Consider the following 19157-nt stretch of genomic DNA (forward strand, 5'->3'; position numbering starts at 1 on the left):
GCGAGGACTATACTGCTTGAAAGAGTAGAGTGTGCTCTGTCTTGGTGGATTTTTAATGCAGAGGCTATTTTGTTTGTTTGTTTTTGTTTTCCTGTCAGGCATGTTGGAGAGGAGAGACTACGAGATCTCTCACGTTCCTTCTGTCTCCGGAATTTGATGCAGTCTCTTAGGAGCTGTGCGATTTTCTGTGGTACTGTGGAAGACTCGGGAATGCTTTCTCTTCCTGAGCGTCGGCGCCCCTTTGCTTTCTTCCTCAGGTCATCTGATCTGTTTCCACATGTCTCCATGAGTGTGAGAGACAGGATCTCAGGCAGGGGGTGCAGTGGGCTGGTCTGGTGAGCGGCTGGGGAGTAGATCACGATTTGAATCCAAGCACTCCATCTGTGCTTTTAAAACTTCCTTCTTCTCTTGACAGTGGACAAAATCTGCTTTGTCACAGTCCATCTGCTGTTGTTTCAAGGGTGCATGTAAGTTGTTGCTTGAATTTTCAAATACGAGCTGGCAGCCTCCACTCCATCCCGAGGTCTAGGTGTCCGTGTGCAGTGACATGGAGAGGAGGGAGGGGTAAGCAGAGCTGAAAGGGTGAGGAAGCTGAACTTACAACTTCTGAGTCAGATGTTACTCAGAAGGCTGAGAGGATGTGGGAGGTGGACAGGGAGTGAACAAGGAGGTACTATGGTTCCCAGAATATCAACCCCCTGAATAGGCAGGCATCTGTCTACACGATATTCCTTTGGGTTTTTGTATCAGTGCAGCTCTCCATGACTCTTTATTAGTATAATTGGGAGCTGGCTAGCTGTCAGTACCTTCATTTATTCATTAATGAAGAGCTGTTGAGTGGATGTTACAATAATGCCTGACATATTCTAATTGCTTCATGCTAATGAACTCATTTACTCTTCAACCCACAAAACAGCCTGTAGGTTTATTTTCATCTTCGGATTACAGATTTACAGGAAACTGAGGCACAGGATTGTCAAGAATTCCTCAGCTAGCTAGTGGCCAAGCTAGGACTGTAGCCCAAGTGATCTGTCTTAACCCTGCTCTGAACCAGGTTGTCTCAGACCAGGCACTGCCTCATGCATGACTTGTTTCTAACAACAATAACAATATCTATGGAAAGAGATATAAATATTCATGGAAATTAGCTCTTTGTCTAGTGCTTGAAAGCTCCTGAAGCACTGATATTTCTCATTTAGTCCTCGAAACGTGATCTCCATCTGAAAGATTAAAACCAGATCTCTGACAGTTTCCTTGCCTACGATCCCATAATCAGGGAGCAAGAGAGAAAACCCCAACTGAGATTGAGACACCGGTGCTCTCATTGTTGGGTGTAGTTTTAGCTGACTTAGTCACTGCAGAGTAGAGAAGGGAAGTGAGTCTCGGGTGGCAGCCCTCAGCTGAGAGATACAGTAATAGTAACAGAGAGTACCTGTCAGGTGTATCCTCTTAGACTTTTGGAGTTTGCATTCTCCTGTTGCTCTGCCAGTAATTCTCGGCATCCCTAGGCCAAGGGGAAGGTGGCGGGGGTGCCCCTCACCTCTGTAGTAGTCACCTCGGTTACTGCGTTGTAGCCACCTCTCTGCTGTCCTAAGCAGAATCTGCTGAAGACAGAAGTCACGTCATCCTTCATGTGGCTGTGGAGCTGCGCCTTGACGCAGTTCCTCTCGCCACCCCTGTCCCCAGGTAATAGCAAAGGCACAGTGACCTGGGCCCTGGCCTGGAGGATTCTGTTGGGTTATTCTCTCTGTCATGTTGGTCCCACGGCTGAGCTGCGCCTCAGTCCAGACTTGGTGAAAGATGTCTTTGGTATTGCCTTTTCTTTCCCCAGGGTCCTTGATAGATTGAGACTTCTTCTGGTGGCTCAGTTGGTAAAGAATCCGCCTGCAGTGTGGGAGACCTGGGTTTGATTACTGGGTTGGGAAGATCCCCTGGAGAAGGGAAAGGCTACCTACTCCAGTATTCTGGCCTGGAGAAGTCCATGGACTGTGCAGCCTATGGGGTTGCAGAGTCAGACACAACTGAGCAACTTTCACTTTCACTTCTGGGAGCTTCTTAGAAATGCAGATTCTCAGGCTCTGCCCACACCCAAACCCAACACTTCAGATTCTGTTTTAACAAGTTCTCCAAATAGGGTGACCAATTATCTTGGTTTGCACCCAACTGAGGGGTTTCCTGGGACAGGGGACTTTTAGTATTAAAACTGGGTTGAATTGGTTACTTTGTCTCCGGTGATTCTGGGTGTTTGTGTGACTGCAAATGTTTATTATTGTTTTAAGTTGCTAAGTTTTGGAGTAATTCATTAGGTAACAGTAAAAAACGGACTGAACAACTAACACTTTTTTTTTCAAGAAGGAATAAATATGTGATTAATGTCTGCAAAATTTAACATTGTTAAATTTTAAAATCACTTTGTAAACTAATTGTGTACATTTATGCTCTTCTCCAGTGGTTCTTTTTTAAGATGAATTAATTGTCCGTTGTTCTGTGTCTCTGCTGCTGCGCGCAGGCTCTCTCTCCTTGCAGTGAGCAGGCGCTATTCTGTTGCGCTGCTCTGGCTTCTCATCGTGGTGGCTTCTCTTGTTGCGGAGCCCACAGGCTCTTGGGCTTCCGTAGTTGCCGCCCGTGATCTCGGTAGTTGTGGCTTTCAGGCTCTAGAGCTCGGGCTCAGTCGTTGTGGCACAGAGGCTTAGTGCTCTCCAGCATGTGGAATCTTCCGGGACCAGGGCTGGAACCGGTGTCCCCTGCGTTGGTAGGCAGAGTCTCAACCACTGGACCACAGGAGAAGCCCTCTAGTGATTCTTAACTGAGCTAGGAGCTGTTGATCGGTGGATGCTATTGTGTGGTCAGAAGCAGCCCCAAACCCACCCCAGCCGCTGCCCTTCCTTGTATTGAGGTTGTGCTTCCTACCCCTTTCTTTAGGATAGGTTTCTTCCCCACTCCTGGTCCCACAAGCAATTAGCACTCAGAGGCTTTCCCTACTAGGCCCTGCAGAGTGGGCTAATTATGGCTGAACAAGAGGCCTCCGTTGAGGTCCCACTTTCTCTGGAAACCACTTGCTCTTCTGCAGGTGGTATGGGAAGCCTTTGGTAGCCTGGCACACATCTTGTGTATTAAAAATGGTTAAATAGATTTACCCCATATTGGTGGACATTTAGTGTGGGGACTCATCTCTCTCTTCAACTCTGTCTGTTGCTCATATAACTGGAACCTTCCTGGTGCATTTTTCCAGGTTGTAACGTTCCATCTTATGCCAGGGTTAGTTAGAGGATCTGGGCATTTACCTACTCCTCCATATTTTCCACTTATTCCTTAAATTCTCAGGCCCTACCCTTTATGTTTGCATTCTGAGGCACTTAGGGACCTCATTCCTGAGCCTTTCTGGTTGACTTTTATTTATTTTTATTTTAATTATTCTTTTTTTCCCTCCTTCCCTCTTTCTTCCTTTCTCCCTTCCTTCCTTTCTTTTTTCTTTCCTTTTAATTCTTCCTCTCAGTCAATTCCCACATGTCCATCTCTTTCATCTTCTGAAATATTGTCAGCATCCTTGGCTGCTGTCATCTTCTCTTCCAGGGTTTATACCTTCTTGGTCCTTTAATGTCATTTTTAAATTTGGGGGTGGAGGGTTGTGAGTGTGTTTAATCTGCTGTGTTTAATTGAAAGTCTTTCATTTGTAATTTAAAAGAAATTGTTTATGTATTTTAGTTGTATGTTTGTATATATACTCTTTTTTTTTTCTTTACCAATCTTGAATTTGACTACTAGTCTTTATGATGGGCTGACTTTGGCAAAAGTTTTTTCAAAGAATTTGAATATATTTTCTAATTTTTTAACATCTTTTTACTAAGTCCTAACTCCCCTATCCCACAGCCTCTCTTTGTTTTTTCTTTCTTCAAGCTTCTTGCATTAAAATTATATTTTCCCCTATCCCCTTCCTGGCTGCCTGCTTTTCTTTTTTCTCTTAAAGTATATAAAAACATGTCAAACTCAGCTTTTCTGAAGTAGATAAGCTTTTATGTCTGGTATTAAACATTTCAATGTTGATATCCTCTTTTTGTTCCAATAATTATTTAGGAGACTATTCTGTAGTTTACAAGAAGGCTTACTTTTGGGGATGCAAGTCTTATGTTTTATCTTGTAATTTTATTATATTATTACATGGTAGTCAGTATGACCTATATAATTTCTAACTTTTTAAAGTTTGTTGCATTTTTCTTTAAAGTTTGGGATATAATAAAATTTGTAAATATCCTTTGGTTAATTTAGTACTTCTTAGTGATAAGCATGGCTTGTCTCATTTTTGTGTTGTATTTTGTTTAAAAAAATAAAAAGCAAGCCTGATTAAGAATATTTGTATGTCGCCCTTTCTTGGTTGGTTTCATGCCTAGAGCAGTCTGTGGGCTCTTTATTACCTGGGTAGTAATGGAGCCAAGACTAAGGTGAAATTCCATGCTGAAATGTTCTCCTTCCTAGGTCAACTCCTGATATTACAGACACTGGGAGTGCAATATAATATTCCCACAAAGCCTCGGCTAGAAATTCTTGTTTGATCTTGGGCCATGTATCGCCATCTGGTAGATCTGGATGTTTCAGGAATTTAAGCCCCAAACATTTTTGCTCCTTATCTAAATAATTGGGATCTGGTGATCCTCCTGGGACTGGTTATTGTCTCACTGACATTTAAAACACATTTGCCACTTTTTCCCTAAAAGCAAAATGGATAGGGCAGTAGATGAGTACCTCTCCCCTCCATTTGCTTTTTAAAAATAACGTGCTGCGATTCATGGGGTCGCAAAGAGTTGGACACGACTGAGCGACTGATCTGATCCGATCTGATTGTAGTTTATTTTATTTTTTGGTCATGCTGCACAGCTTGCAGGATCTTAATTCCCCCACCAGGGGTTGAACCTATGCCCCCTGCAGTAGAAGCATGGAGTCTTAATGCCCAGGGAATTTCCCCATTTGCTTTTTAAGTTGTAGGCAGTAGGACTGCAGGTGCCTTTATCCAGTTGGCCAATAAAAATATACTGAATGTTTTTACCCCGCCATAATGATATGTGGGCAAATGACATAATTCCTGTCCTTGAGAAGCTCATTCATAATAACAAGCTGAGAAGACAGAGATGGAATAGAATATATTGACAAATTAACATGTTTGATATGGGAATGTATAAGCATTAGGAGAGCACAGAGGAAGATACATTTAATTTTCCTAAAGAATGAAGGAATGTGGACCACCCTAGGGAGAGTGGGGTCTTGAAATGAGAATAGGTGCTAGTTGGCCAGAGAGGGAAGGATAGACATTCTAGCTGAAGGAACATCATGACTAGGGCATGAACTAAGACAGTGGGTAGCATGTTTGTGTGGGAAAGAGCAGTTGGCCTCTTTCCTGGAGAACACTGTATATTTGAGTTTGGAAGCATTGAGGCTTACAGAAGTTAGTCTGGGGTTACACTTATGGAAGCACTGAATACCAGGTAGAAGAATTTGCACTCTACTTGTGGGGAGTGGGCAACCATTGCAGATTTCTAAGGATGAAATAAGGTCTTTTGTTGTTGTTCAGTCACTAAGTCACGTCCAACTCTTTGCCCCTCCATGGACTGCAGCACACCAGGCTTCCCTGTCCTTCACTGTCTCCCAGAGTTTGCTCAAATTCATGTCCACTGAGTCAGTGATGCTATCCAACCATCTCACCCTCTGCTGTCCTTTTCTCCTTTTACCTTCAGTCTTTCCCAGCATCAGAGTCTTTTCATTGAGTCAGTTCTTGGCGTCACGTGGCCAAAGTATTAGAGCTTCAACTTCAGCATCAGTCCTTCCAATGAATATTCAGGGTTGATTTCCTTTAGAATTGACTGGTTTGATCTCCTTGCAGTACAGTGGATTCTCAGGAGTCTTCTCCAGCACCACAATTCAAAAGCATTAATTCTTGGGTGCTCAGCCTTTTTTATGGTCCAACTCTCACACTCATATATAACTACTGGAAAAACCATAGCTTTGACTAGACAGACCTTTGTTAGGAAGTGATGTCTCTGCTTTTTAATATACTGTCTAGATTTGTCATCACTTTTCTTCTCAGGAGCAAGTGTCTTTTAATTTCACGATTGCAGTCACCATCTGCAGTGGTTTTTGAAGCCAAGAAAATAAAATCTGTCACTGCTTCCACTTTTCTCCTATTTACCATGAAGTGATGGGATCTGATGCCATGATCTTGGTTTTTTGAATGTTGAGTTTTAAGCCAACCTTTTCATTCTCCTCTTTTATCCTCATCAAGAGGCTCTTTAATTCCTTTTCACTTTCTGCCACTAGAGTGGTATCATCTGCATTTTTTATGTTATTGATTTTTCTCCTTGCATCTTGATTCTGGCTTGTGCTTCATCCAGCCCAGCATTTTGCGTGATATATTCTGCATAGAAGTTAAACAAGCAGGGTGACAATATATAGCCTTGACGTACTCCTTTCCCAATTTGGAACCAGTCCATTATTCCATATCAAGTTCTGTTGTTTCTTCACCTGCATACAGGTTTCTCAGAAGGCAGGTAAGGTGGTCTGGTATTCCTATCTCTTTAAGAATTTTCCACAGTTTGTTGTGAACCACACAGTCAAAGGCTTTAGCGTAGTCAATGACAAAACTGGTCCCCTGGAGGAGGAAATGGTATACCACTCCAGTATTCTTGCTGTGAGAACTCCCCATGAACAGTATGAACAGTATGGAATAAAATCAACCCTTTATAATTTTGGTATTCAAATGTTGGTTCTCCATTGTAAATGTCTGCTACCAAAAATGTGACTCATCTAGAGTACATTATTGAAATGTTCTTTTCCTGATATATGCAATTTATGATTCAGATTTCCATTCGGATATCTGTGCCACTTGCCATGAACATGCTACTTGCTTGAAAAGAGAAACAACAAGCATCTGTATCTGCAAATATGGATTTGTGGGCAATGGGAGGACTCATTGTATTGGTAAGTTCTGACTCTTGGCTAAGTTGAAAACTTCATCAAGAAACAAGATTCTCCAGTATTAAAGAGTTGGTGTCCTTGGGGGGAAAACATTGTTATTGTTCATGTGCTTTTATTATAAGAAGTTTTATTAATTACAGTAAGTCTCTGTTTTAGTGTTTGGATATATCATTTCTTTAGCATTTACAAGGAATTATCCCTCGTGTTAGAGATCACTGAACTTGAAACTCTGGGAACTCTCTGACCTAACACAGATATGAAATCTGTTTTTAAGTCTTGGGTTTAACTTAGCAATTTGAGTGAGTATTGTCTTTTTAAATTTCTCTAGTTGTTTTGACAGAAAACTATTTTTATTAGTACCATGAGGAAAAACAAAGCACAATTGCCTATTGAACTTTTCTGGCTGATAGGTGAAATACTGTTTCTTTGAGTCTTATGTCTACCAAAATCCATCCTTCAAATTTTTTATAGTTGTGACCCTTTAAGCTCTTGGATGACTTACAGAAATACACATTCCTTTAGACTAGAAGTATCTGAAATTATTTTTTGTCTCAGAGAATCCACCATGCCATAAGAGTCAGATAATATCCAGCTTCAAGCCCAATTCAGAGAGAGAGAGTTCCATAGCAACTTTACGGTAACGGATGTTAGGATAATCATGGTTTTCTCCCAGCATCCATGTTACCTGCAGTGAACATATGGATAGTTTTGCCTTGTAGCTGTGAATTGACAGTGTATACCACCTCACTGTGGTATCTTTTTTTTTTTTTTTTTTCCTAAAGAAAAATAACAATTAAATCCTGAGTTCAAAAACTCATATTCTACTTCACAGGTACATGTTTTCACAATCACACAACTTTGCTTGTTCCTGCAGGCTGGAGTTGGGCCTTCCTGACCCTCTCTGTTTAGGATAAAAACACTATATACTACATATTCCAATAACTGGTGTGCTGAGACCACACCATACGTTGCAGGTTAGATCACAGATGTGCCAATGCTAAGTCATGGGACCTAAGAACTCTAGAATCTCCTACAAACCCATATGTCCCTTCTGATGAAGTCTGCAGGGGAGATATGCCGCAGGAACAATAGCAAAAGAATATTCCATCTTATGGGCAGGTGGACTTGTGTCTGAAACCCCCGTGCCCTGCTTAGTAAGCCAGGACACTTGACCTGGCTATGGCTTGAGGGTCCATTTTGCCTCTCTGTGTTCTTAGTCAGATCTTTTAACCACAGATAGTTTTAATGATGAATAGATTTAATTAAAATTTAAAAAGATAATATAAGGGAAATGAAAGAAAAAACCTACCAGATTTTGAACGGAGTGTGGGGTGCTCTTGGGTTAGCAGGAATTGTGTGCAATTGTGAGAGGCAATTGAACTGTTGTGAGTGGACCAGTAGTGTAATAAAACACTAAGTGACAAAAAACTCCAGTTTCTCAGCAGATGATATCCTCCCCGCAAAAAACTAGCTGGATAGATCACCTCTCAAAGGATGTAAGAGAAATTGGCCACAAGAGTTTCCTCTGATGGTATAGTCTAAGGCAGAGTGAGTGAATTCTAACCTGGGGGCCAGACTTCATTGCTGCCTGTTTTTGTAATAGGGTCTTAATTTGTTTACTGACTCTCTGTGCTTTTATGATCCAAAGTATGGATGAGCAGTTGCAACCGGAGACCCATGACTGGCCTGTGACAGAAAAAGTTTGCTGACCCCTGAGCTGGAGGACAGGAGGGAGGTTTATGTTCATTTGACATTGATGTCAAACGATTGAATTAGAAATAGTCAGGGCAGGTCCTGTGGTCTCATCCCAGGTTCCAGCCCCTCCTCACTGGGTGCTTAACATTGTTTATATGGATCACTAAGGATCAGCAGGAGCTGCTTCTGCCACAGTATTAGCCCTGCCCCCAGATGAGGCTTGAGCACTAATTCCATTGTGTGTCCTGGTGACTCAGAAGTAACAGATTTTCCAGTTAATCATTGGATGCAAAATCATCCTACTTTGATTTTTGTAAAAAAAGGCAAGAGAATGGCTGAGCTGGAAAAGTGGGATTCTGCTGGATTTTCCCCTCCCAGGCCTATGACAAGATCTTTTTAAGTGTGGAGAAGTTCAGAAAGCATCTCTATCTCCCAGTCTTCAAGTAGGATGGGCTATCAGAAAGAGATGTTGAGTTTCTCTTGTGGTTTCGTACATACTTGGCATGCGACGACGAGTGGCCCATGTCCCGGAGTCTGAGAAGTACAGTGAGCAGAGGAGAGGCTGGGGAAATAGATCTTTCTGCTGTTGTCATAGAATATTGATTCCCAAGTCCATAGCACAGGAGAACAGTCTGGGTAGTTGATCGTGGTATGGAGTGACAGCCCTTTCTGTGCTTTGTCTCAATGTACCCACAGATAAAGATGAGTGCCAGTATGGAGCCAGTGTGGTCTGTGGGAACCACACATCTTGCCACAACATACCCGGAGGCTTTTATTGCATTTGCCTGGAAGGATATCGAGCCACAAACAACAACAAGACGTTCATCCCCAATGACGGCACCTTTTGCACAGGTACTCAGGAAGGGGGTTGCAGATGGCATCGTGGTGATGGCCGAGGGTACCTGGTACCTGGGATGTGGAGGAGGGAGAGGGCAGGGCCAGGATGGGGTGTGATTTAAGGAAGGGACTCTCCTTTATTGATGGGGGATATTTGGACATGGACTGAGTATTAGTATCAGGGAATTATTGTTCATTTTGTTAGAAAGAATAGCTGTATTGTAGTATTTTAGGATAATATTCTTATTTTGGGAGCTGCGTGCTAAAGTATCTAGGAGTGTTATTATGAAGCATCTGATGTAGTGTTTATCTATAAGATACTTTAAATGGCAAAATGTGAATGATTGTTGAATCTTGGGGGTGGAGGTAGAACTAGAGGAGACTGTAATATTTTTTCGCTTGTTCTGTGTGTCTGAAATGTTTCATAACAAACAGCAAGGAGAGATTCTTTGAGATGGCGTGCCATCTGCAGTAGCCTTTGGAGTGACTGTGGTACTCGCCAGCTCTGTGCATACAGCCCCAGGGATGAGCTCTATGATGCACCTATTAGAGTTGTGGGCTTGTCTCCTGGAGGAATAAGCTGAGTGAGGAGCACAACTCTTAGGATCTCAGTAGCTTTGAAGGTCAGGTTTTGGACATATGTTGGTCAAATAAAAGGGATGGGCAAAGGCCTTCTAATTTTCAGTAGCTCCTGTTATTATTTTCATGATTGTATGTCATGATAATATAGCTCTTGGATTTTCTAAGGAAATCTTTGAACAGTAATGAGGAGGAAAGGCAAGAAAAGACTCCTGGTTCTAAGATGGTTTTGTGTAGACTTAATGATTCTTCTTGAGGAGGTCATGGCAACCCACTCCAGTATTCTTGCTGGGAGAATCCCATGAACAGAGGAGCCTGGCAGGCTACAGTCCATAGCATAACAAAGAGTTGGACAGGACAGGAGCGACTTAGCAGGCACAGTGATTCTTCTTAAAAAGCTTTGTGATATTTAAAGGTTTGGGGGAGACACAAAGAGAGAGGAAAGCATTTTTTATCTTTTTCCCAGGAACCTCAGGTTCTGATGCTCTGATTCATTCTTCCTCTTGACCTGTACCAAGGTAAAATTCCCTCAAAGGGTACATTTGATTTATTCTTGGCATGAATGAGCACGTTCCCTCAGAGAAAACATTTTATAATATCTTGTTGTTTTAGGTAGCAGATTACTTCCTACATGATTGCAGAAGTGCAGTGTTGCAGAATTAAATTAGGTGCCTTAAAAAAAAAAAACTTGGAAGATGATGGTTCATTCAATATACATTTTTCATGCGCTTCCTACGTGCCAAGGCTGTGCTAGTAGGAGGTGATGGCAGACAGCTAATTTCAGTATAATGTATTAGTCATGAGTAAGCAGAGGGCACTTTCCAGAGTCTGGAATCCTTGGAGGCACTTACCTTGGAAGTGGGTGAGAGATGTGGTGCTTTCCGGAGGACTTAACACCTGAAATTGTGTTTTCAAGTCTGTGGGAGTTTGACAGGAAAAATTTTGTAACAGTATATTTCAGTATAGTTTCCAAGGATGCATCATGTTTTTTAAAGGATACGAAGAAGAAAAAGAAAGAAAGAAATATTATATGCAAGGGCCAAATAGATGTTAGCTTAGGAAGAACTGACCTTCCTGGAACAAAATCCTTATCTAGGCTCTGCTTCTATTTATTCTACTTCTTATAATTATTTGGTGACCTTCCCCTTTAAAAAAAAATGAGGTATAATTCATTAAACCACAAAATGCCCTCTTTTCAAGGGTACAATTCAGTGGTTTTCAGTATAATTCAAAAAAGTTGTGCAACAATCTCCACTATCTGATTTTAGAACCTCCCTTTAACCCTCAAAAGAAACCCCATATCCAATGGCAGTTATTCCAATTACTTTTTTTTTTTTTGAGGCCTTTATTTATTACTTTGTAAAACCTGATGGATGACTTTTCTTGATGACACTGAGTTTCTTCCAGAATCACAGTTTCACAGAAACACTAGTGGACTTTAGGTAGGGCAGAAGCTTTAGCAAGTTTTGGGGTATCAGCAGTTATCTAGTGCTTGCCTGGAACCGGAAGATTATAAATCCCAGTTCTTGAATTCTGAGAAATTCCTGTGACTTGCTGTTCATTGTACTCTGCAGGGTTCAAGTCAAGTTCAGGAGCTGTTGCAGGTAGGCCTCCTTGGATGTCATTGAGTATAGATGAGGGCTGAGCTGCAGCAGTTCTAGTGCTGGAGAACCCACAGACGTTCTGGTCCCCAGGCTGCCCCTGGAACGACTCCTGGCGATCATGAAAACTTTGCGATGAGCCACAACCCAGGGGAAGAAGCTCTATGGCACTTGCAGCGTGAGGGCATTCCAAAATGCCGGAGGCCTGGACAAAGAAAGGCGTTATTGTCCCTCATGATGGTCTTCATTTCTTCACATCCTTGCCAACACTGGATAATATCAATAACAGTCCCCATCTTAAATGGATGTTTGTGTTCCTCTAATGTGGCTTCCTAAGATAAAGGTTTCTGAGCTGAATTTGGTGTTTGAGGAGGGACTGTGGCCTCTGTTTTAGAGCATTTAAATCAAAGAGGAGAGTGAAAAAGTTGGCTTAAAGCTCAACATTCAGAAAACTAAGATTATGGCATCTGGTCCCATCACTTCATGGCAGATAGATGGGGAAACAGTGGAAACAGCAGCTGACTTTGTTTTTTGGGGCTCCAAAATCACTGCAGATGGCGATTGCAGCAATGAAATTAAAAGACGCTTGCTCCTTGGAAGGAAAGCTATGACTAACCTAGACAGCATATTAAAAAGCAGAGACATTACTTTGCCAACAAGGGTCTGTCTAGTCAAGGCTATGGTTTTTCCAGTAGTCATGTATGGATGTGAGAGTTGGAGTATAAAAAAAGCTGAGCACCGAAGAATTGATGCTTTTGAACAATGGTGTTGGAGAAGACTCTTGAGAGTCCCTTGGACTGCAAGGAAATCCAACCAGTCCATCCTAAAAGAGATCAGTCCTGGGTGTTCATTGGAAGGACTGATGTTGAGGTTGAAACTCCAATACTTTGGCTACCTGATGCAAAGAGCTAACTCATTGGAAAAGACCCTGATGCTGGGAAAGATTGAGGGCAGGAGGAGAAGGGGGAAGACAGAGGATGAGATGGTTGGATGACATCATCGACTCGATGGACATGGGTTTGAGTGGACTCCGGGAGTTGGTGATGGACAGGGAGGCCTGGCGTGCTGCAGTCCATGGGGTCGCAAAAAGTCAGACACGGCTGAGCCACTGAACTGAACTGAACTGAAATCTAGCATTTAAATCAACAAGCCGTGTGGCCACTCCCCTGCCAGCATGCTCATTGTTCATGGTCAGGGTCAGGTGTGGGTTAGGAGTGGCTTGTGCTCTAGGGAGAGCTGAGTCAGTAGAGAGGCGAGGCCCATTCACATATTGGCTAACAAGTATTGAGGACCAAAGATCAAGCAGGCACTGTGTTAAGTGCTTTCCACATGTTTTATTTAATTTGTGCCAAAAAACCCTACTATAATGAACTTCATTTTATAGAAGTGGTTTAGAAAGTTTAAAGAACAGACATTAGTAGAACTAGTAGGTAGCAGAATCAATTCTCCAACCTGGGTCTGTTTGACTTTCAAATCCATGAAAGAATTTTAAATATAGAACATCCAGGGCTCTGGGATGAGGTCAGAGTGTCTTGCTCGGTTTTGCTTTATTTTCTACCAAAGAATGGTTCTGGCTGTGGGTAAAGTTAAATAATATTATATATAGAATGAGGCATAGGGAATTTCTCCCTTGATTAGTTAACTATGTTAATATGGTTGCTCAGAACATTTTTTTCTTGACAAGCAAACATGTTATAACCTTGGAGACCCAATGGGATCTACCACTACATGGAGAGTTTGTCCTGTTGAGCTTAACATGTCTATCCAGTCAAGACCTAGAACAGTTTAGTAAAGGTATTCTTTGGGAGCATTAGGAAGTAGCAGAGGATTAAATGTGAAAATCATGTCGTACTCATCTCAGTGATATATGGTAAATACATCTAGACTTCCTTAAGGCAACTGATGTTCCTGACAATCTCTGTGGATGAGACAGAGAATTATTGATTGGATGATGTTAAAATTAGATTGTAAAGGAAGAAACAGTGTGGTGTAGTGTTTACGGATATGGTCTCAGAAGCCAGACACATGGCTTCTGATTCTAGCCTTTCCACTGTTTAACCTGCGTGGCTTCAGGTTAACCTGAAGTTACTTCAGTTAACCTTCAGTTACTTCATCTGTAAAATGGGGATAATAATAGCATCAACTTCTCAGGGGTTTTGTGAAGAATAAATAAGATGGAAAATAATCATGAATAAATGACGAAGTGTTTAGAACAGTGCTTGACATGCACAAGATGCCATGCAGGAGTTATCGTTATTAACAGTCATTATAACAATTATTGTTATTAGGCTGTTGAATGACTGTACACAAAGAAAACGGATTAATGCCTGCAGTGACTCATACAGAGCTAATCAGTAGCTAGAAGCTCCAAGTGTTTTCCATACCACTGCATTTTTGCCTTATAATACTTGGACCTTTTACTTTTAGTAGCTCCTGAAAAATTAATTTATTCCTACTCACTACCTTTGTAGGAATCTGGGGCAGGTGGACAGGCTGGAAAATGGTTTCTGTGTTAAAAATGTATACGTAAACACATTTTACAAATTCCTCAGTGGGAAAAAAAAATCTTACTAAGCTAAGATGATGGATCCAGTCTAGGAACACAGTGCTGAAATCATTTCTAAACTTCGTACTAGATTGAGATTGATTTTAAGAATCCTTTCTTAACAGTTACCCAAACTTCCATGATTTTGTTATCAACAATGTCCGTTGGGTTTGCCTTGTGGCTCAGTTGAATCTGCCTGCCAGTTCAGGAGACACGGGTTTGATCCCTGGTCTGGGAAGATCCCGCATGCAAATAAGCCCATGTGCCACAGCTATTGAGCCTGTGCTCTAGAGCCTGGGAGCTGCAACTGCTGAAGTCTGTGCTCCTTAGAGCCCGTGCTCCCTAGAGGCCGTGCTCCCTAGAGCCTGTGCTCCCTGCTCCGAAACAGCAAAGGCCACAGTGATGAGAAACCTGGACACCTCAACTAGAGAGTAGCCCCTGTTCAGGGCAACTAGAGGAAAAGCCCACAGAGCAACAAAGACCCGGCACAGCCGAAAGTAGATAAGTCAATACAATTATAGAAAAAAGAGCAAAAACAATGTTTGTTTGACTGGTTTCACTTCTCACCACCCTTTGTTGTGTTTTATGACGTCTTCTCCTTTCTTGACAATATTTATTCTGATTTTTTTTGTCAGTAGTGTGGTTCTTGAGATCATTCATGTTCTAAAATGTCACTCCTTTCCTTAAATATAGCACAATGTTTTGCTCTCTTTTCCTTAGAACTCTGTACATATTACTCCTGTACTATCTGGCATTTAGTGTTTCAGACAAGAAGTCCTGGGTCAGATTGCTTCTCTTTTCCTCATAAATTACTATTCCCTTCTCTCAGGAGGTTTATAGATTTTTCTCTTCTTCCCTGAAACCCAGAATGACTCATTTTTCAACATTCATACCTGTCACCTTAAAAGGCTATTTTTATTTGAATACAAAACTGGTGCAGTTTTTCTTTTGATATTAAATTTTTATATATATACTCCATTTTCTTCCATAATTCCTTTTAAATAGATATTGAATGTTTTGGGTCTGTCCTCATATAATTTTTTTGTCCCATAGTTTCTGTCTTAAATAATTACTTTTTCTATGTGTTTTAGAGAATTCCTTGAGTTGAAATTTGCGAATTTATTTTCAGTGCCTCTATTGAGCTTTTATTTTTGGCATTTGCATTTTGTTTTTAATTTCCAAGACTTCATTTTTTTTTCCCCTCAGAAATTCCCTTTTTCATTAATACAGTATCTTCTTCACCTAATTTGGATTTCAGCATCTCTTCCTACGTCAGGAGTGTCTTGGTTATTTCTTACTGAGTAACTCTACTCCTCCCAGCCCACAACTGCCCCCAGATTTAGTGGTTTAAAACAACAATGGATTATTTGTTGCAATTCTGTGGCTAGGCGGTTTTGTCACTTGTATGCACGTATTCAAGTGGTGGCTGGATTAGGTGGCTGATGAAAGAAGGCCTGTCTCACATACGGCCCGGTTGGGGGGTGTGTGTGTGTGTGTGTGTGTGTGTTCAGCTGTGTCCGACTCTTTGCGACCCTATGGACTGTAGCTCTCCAGGCTCCTCTGACCATGGCATGGAATTTTCCAGACAATACTGGAGTGGGTTGCCATTTCCTACTCCAGGAGCTCTATCCATGTCTCTTGCGTCTCCTGTGTTGGCAGGTGGATTCTTTACCACTAGCGTCACCTGGACTTTGATTCTAGCTGTCAAGCAGGCCACCTTAGTTCTCCCTCATGCGGTATCTCGTCTTTAGGGCCTCTCTGACCGGCCTGTCTCTCAAACACGGTAGCCTGGGTTTTCTGTAGCGTGGACGCTGGATTCCAGCTGAGGGAGAGAGGAAGCTGCCAGGCATCGTCTAAGGCGATGTCCAGAGCAGGCGCCATGTTGCTTCTGCCAAGTTCCGTTGGACAAAGCCAGTCTCAAGACCAGCTCAAGAGGAGGGGAAATGGATTCCATTCTTGATGGGCGGAGAGGCAAGAAAGGAAGGGAAGAGATGTTGACAGCCATCACTGGAGCCCATTTCCCACACAGTTTCCCAAAGATGTAGGTTGATCAGAATTGGTCCCTTGGGTCTCCTCCAGCAACTGAATGAATTACTGTTTCCCAGACAACAACCAGCTAGCAATGAGGTAGGTATTCCTTGGTCCAAAACCCAAAACCAAACAGACTAGTATATAGACTATTTGTTGCTAAGTTGCTTCAGTTGTGTCCGACTCTGTGTGACCCCATAGACGACAGCCCACCAGGCTCCCCCGTCCCTGAGATTCTCCAGGCAAGAACACTGGAGTGGGTTGCCATTTCCTTCTCCAATGCATGAAAGTGAAAAGTGAAAGTGAAGCCGCTCAGTCCTGTCCGACTCCTAGCGACCCCATGGACTGCAGCCTACCAGGCTCCTCCGTCCATGGTATTTTCCAGGCAAGAGTGCTGGAGTTGGGTGCCATTGCCTTCTCCAATAAAGACTATAGTGAATTTTAATAAAATCACTAAACAGAAATATGAAAGGATTCTGAGATTATATTCTTCCTTTTGGGTGGGGGCATTGTTAAAATGTTATATTTTATTTTTTAAATGAAATGATAGTGTTAGTTTTTTGGGGAAAAAAGACTTTACTGGAAAATTAGAATATTTGTCAAAGAAAAGAAATGCAAGAAGGCAAAGTGGTTGTCTGAGGAGATTTTACAAATAGCTGAGGAAAGAAGAGAAGCAAAAGGTAAAGGAGAAAGGGGAACGTAATACCCAACTGAATACAGAGTTCCAGAGAACAGCAAAGAGAGATGAAAAGGCCTTCTTAAGTGAACCCTGCAAAGAAATAGAGGAAAACAATAGAATGGGAAAGACTAGAGATCTCTTCAAGAAAATTGGAGATATCAAGAGAACATTTCATGCAAGGATGGGCATGATAAAGGACAAAAATGGTAAGATTAAGAAGAGGTGGTAAGAACACAGAAGAACTATACAAAAAAGGTCTCAGTGACCTGGATAACCATGATGGTGTGGTCACTCACCTAGAGCCAGACATCCTGGAGTGTCAAGTCAAGTGGGCCTTAGGAAGCATCACTATGAACAAAGCTAGTGGAGGTGACAGAGCTCCAGATGAGCTATTTCAAATCCTAAAAGATGATGCTGTGAAAGTGCTGCATTCAATATGCCAGCAAATTTGGAAAATTCAGCAGTGTCCACAGGACTGCAAAAGGTCAATTTTCATTCCAGTCCCAAAGAAGGGCAATGCCAAAGAATGCTCAAACTACAGTTGCACTTATTTCATATGTTAGCAAGGATATGCTCAAAATCCTTCAAGTGAGGCTTCAGCAGTGAACTGAGAATTTCCAGATGTACAAGCTGAGTTTAGAAAAGGCAGAGAAACCAGAGACCAGATTGCCAACATTTGTTGGATCATGAAGAAAACAAGGGGATTCCAGAAGAATATCTACTTCTTCTTCATTGACTACACTAAAGCCTTTGACTGTGTGGAACACAACAAACTGTGGAAAATTCTTAAAGAGATGGGAATACCAGACCACCTGACCTGTCTTCTGAGAAACTTGTATGTGGGTCAAGAAGCAACAGTTAGAACCTTACATGGAACAACTGAGTGCTTCAAAATTGGGAAAGGAGTATGATAAGGCTGTGTATTGTCACTCTGCTGTTTAACTACTATGCAGAGCACATCATTCAAAATGCCGGGCTAGATGAAGCACAAGCTGGAATCAAGATTGCCAGGAGAAATATCAACAACATCAGATATGCAGATGACACCAACTCTAATGGCACAAAGTGAAGAGGAATTAAAGAGCCACTTGATGAAGGTGAAAGAGGAAAGTAAAAAAGCTGGCTTAAAACTCAGTATTCCAAAACTAAGATCTTGGTAGCTGGTCCCATCACTTCATGGTAAATAGAAGGGGAAAAAGTGGAAGCAGTGACAGATTTTATTTTCTTGGGCTCCCAAATTATTGGATACAGTGACTGCAATCATGAAATTAAAAGAATTTTACTCCTGGGAAGAAAAGCTATGACAAACCTAGACAATATATTAAAAAGCAGAGATGTCACTTTGCCGACAGAGGTCCGTCTAGTCAAAGCTATGGTTTTTCCAGTAGTTCATGTATGGGTGTGGGAGTTGGACCATAAAAAAGGCTGAGTGCTAAAGAATTGATGCTTTTGAATTGTGGTGCTGGAGAAGATTCTTGAGAGTTCCTTGGACTACAAGGAGATCAAGCCTGTCAATTCTAAAGGAAATCAGTCCTGAATATTCATTGGAAGGACTGATGCTGAAGCTGATGCTCTAGTACTTTGGCCACCAGATGCAAAGAGCTGACTCATTGGAAAAGACCCTGATGATGGGAAAGACTAAAGGGAAAAAGAGAAGGGGGCGACAGAGGATGAGATGATTAGATAGCATCAATGGACATGAATTTGATCAAACTCTGAGAGATAGTGGAAGACAGAGGAGCCTGGCAGTCCACGGGGTTGCAAAGAGTTGGACTGCTGCTGCTGCTGCTAAGTCGCTTCAGTCATGTCCGACTCTGTGCGACCCCATAGACGGCAGCCCATCAGGCTTCCCCGTCCCTGGGATTCTCCAGGCAAGAACACTGGAGTGGATTGCCATTTCCTTCTCCAATCCATGAAAGTGAAAAGTGAAACTGAAGTCGCTCAGTCATTTCCAACTCTAGCGACCCCATGGACTGCAGCCCACCAGGCTCCTCGGTCCATGGGATTTTCCAGGCAAAAGTACTGGAGTGGGGTGCCATTGCCTTCTCCGAAGAGTTGGATAGGACTTAGCAATTGAATAACAACAACAACATCATCAACAATATCAGTTCTTCCAAAACTACACGTCTTTGAAATCCCAGAGTCTGGGAATAACCAGATTTTCTTCAGTCACACTGCCCCTCCTGTCCTCTGTCCCCCTGATAGTTCTGGCAAATGTCCTGGAAAAAGT

General features: G+C 42.1%; 1 protein-coding gene across 2 annotated transcripts in view; it reads left to right on the forward strand.

Moving 5' to 3' along the window:
* Positions 1-19157, forward strand: part of SUSD1 (sushi domain containing 1) — a 137549-nt gene that overhangs the window by 9171 nt on the left and 109221 nt on the right. For both annotated transcript variants that reach the window (XM_070375110.1, XM_070375111.1), the window contains exons 2-3: positions 6847-6966; positions 9355-9510. In XM_070375110.1, the coding sequence (XP_070231211.1) occupies positions 6847-6966; positions 9355-9510 (276 nt within the window). The remainder of the gene's footprint in view (positions 1-6846; positions 6967-9354; positions 9511-19157) is intronic.

Source organism: Bos mutus, chromosome 8, assembly GCF_027580195.1.
Source record: "Bos mutus isolate GX-2022 chromosome 8, NWIPB_WYAK_1.1, whole genome shotgun sequence".
NCBI classification, from domain to species: Eukaryota; Metazoa; Chordata; class Mammalia; order Artiodactyla; family Bovidae; genus Bos; species Bos mutus.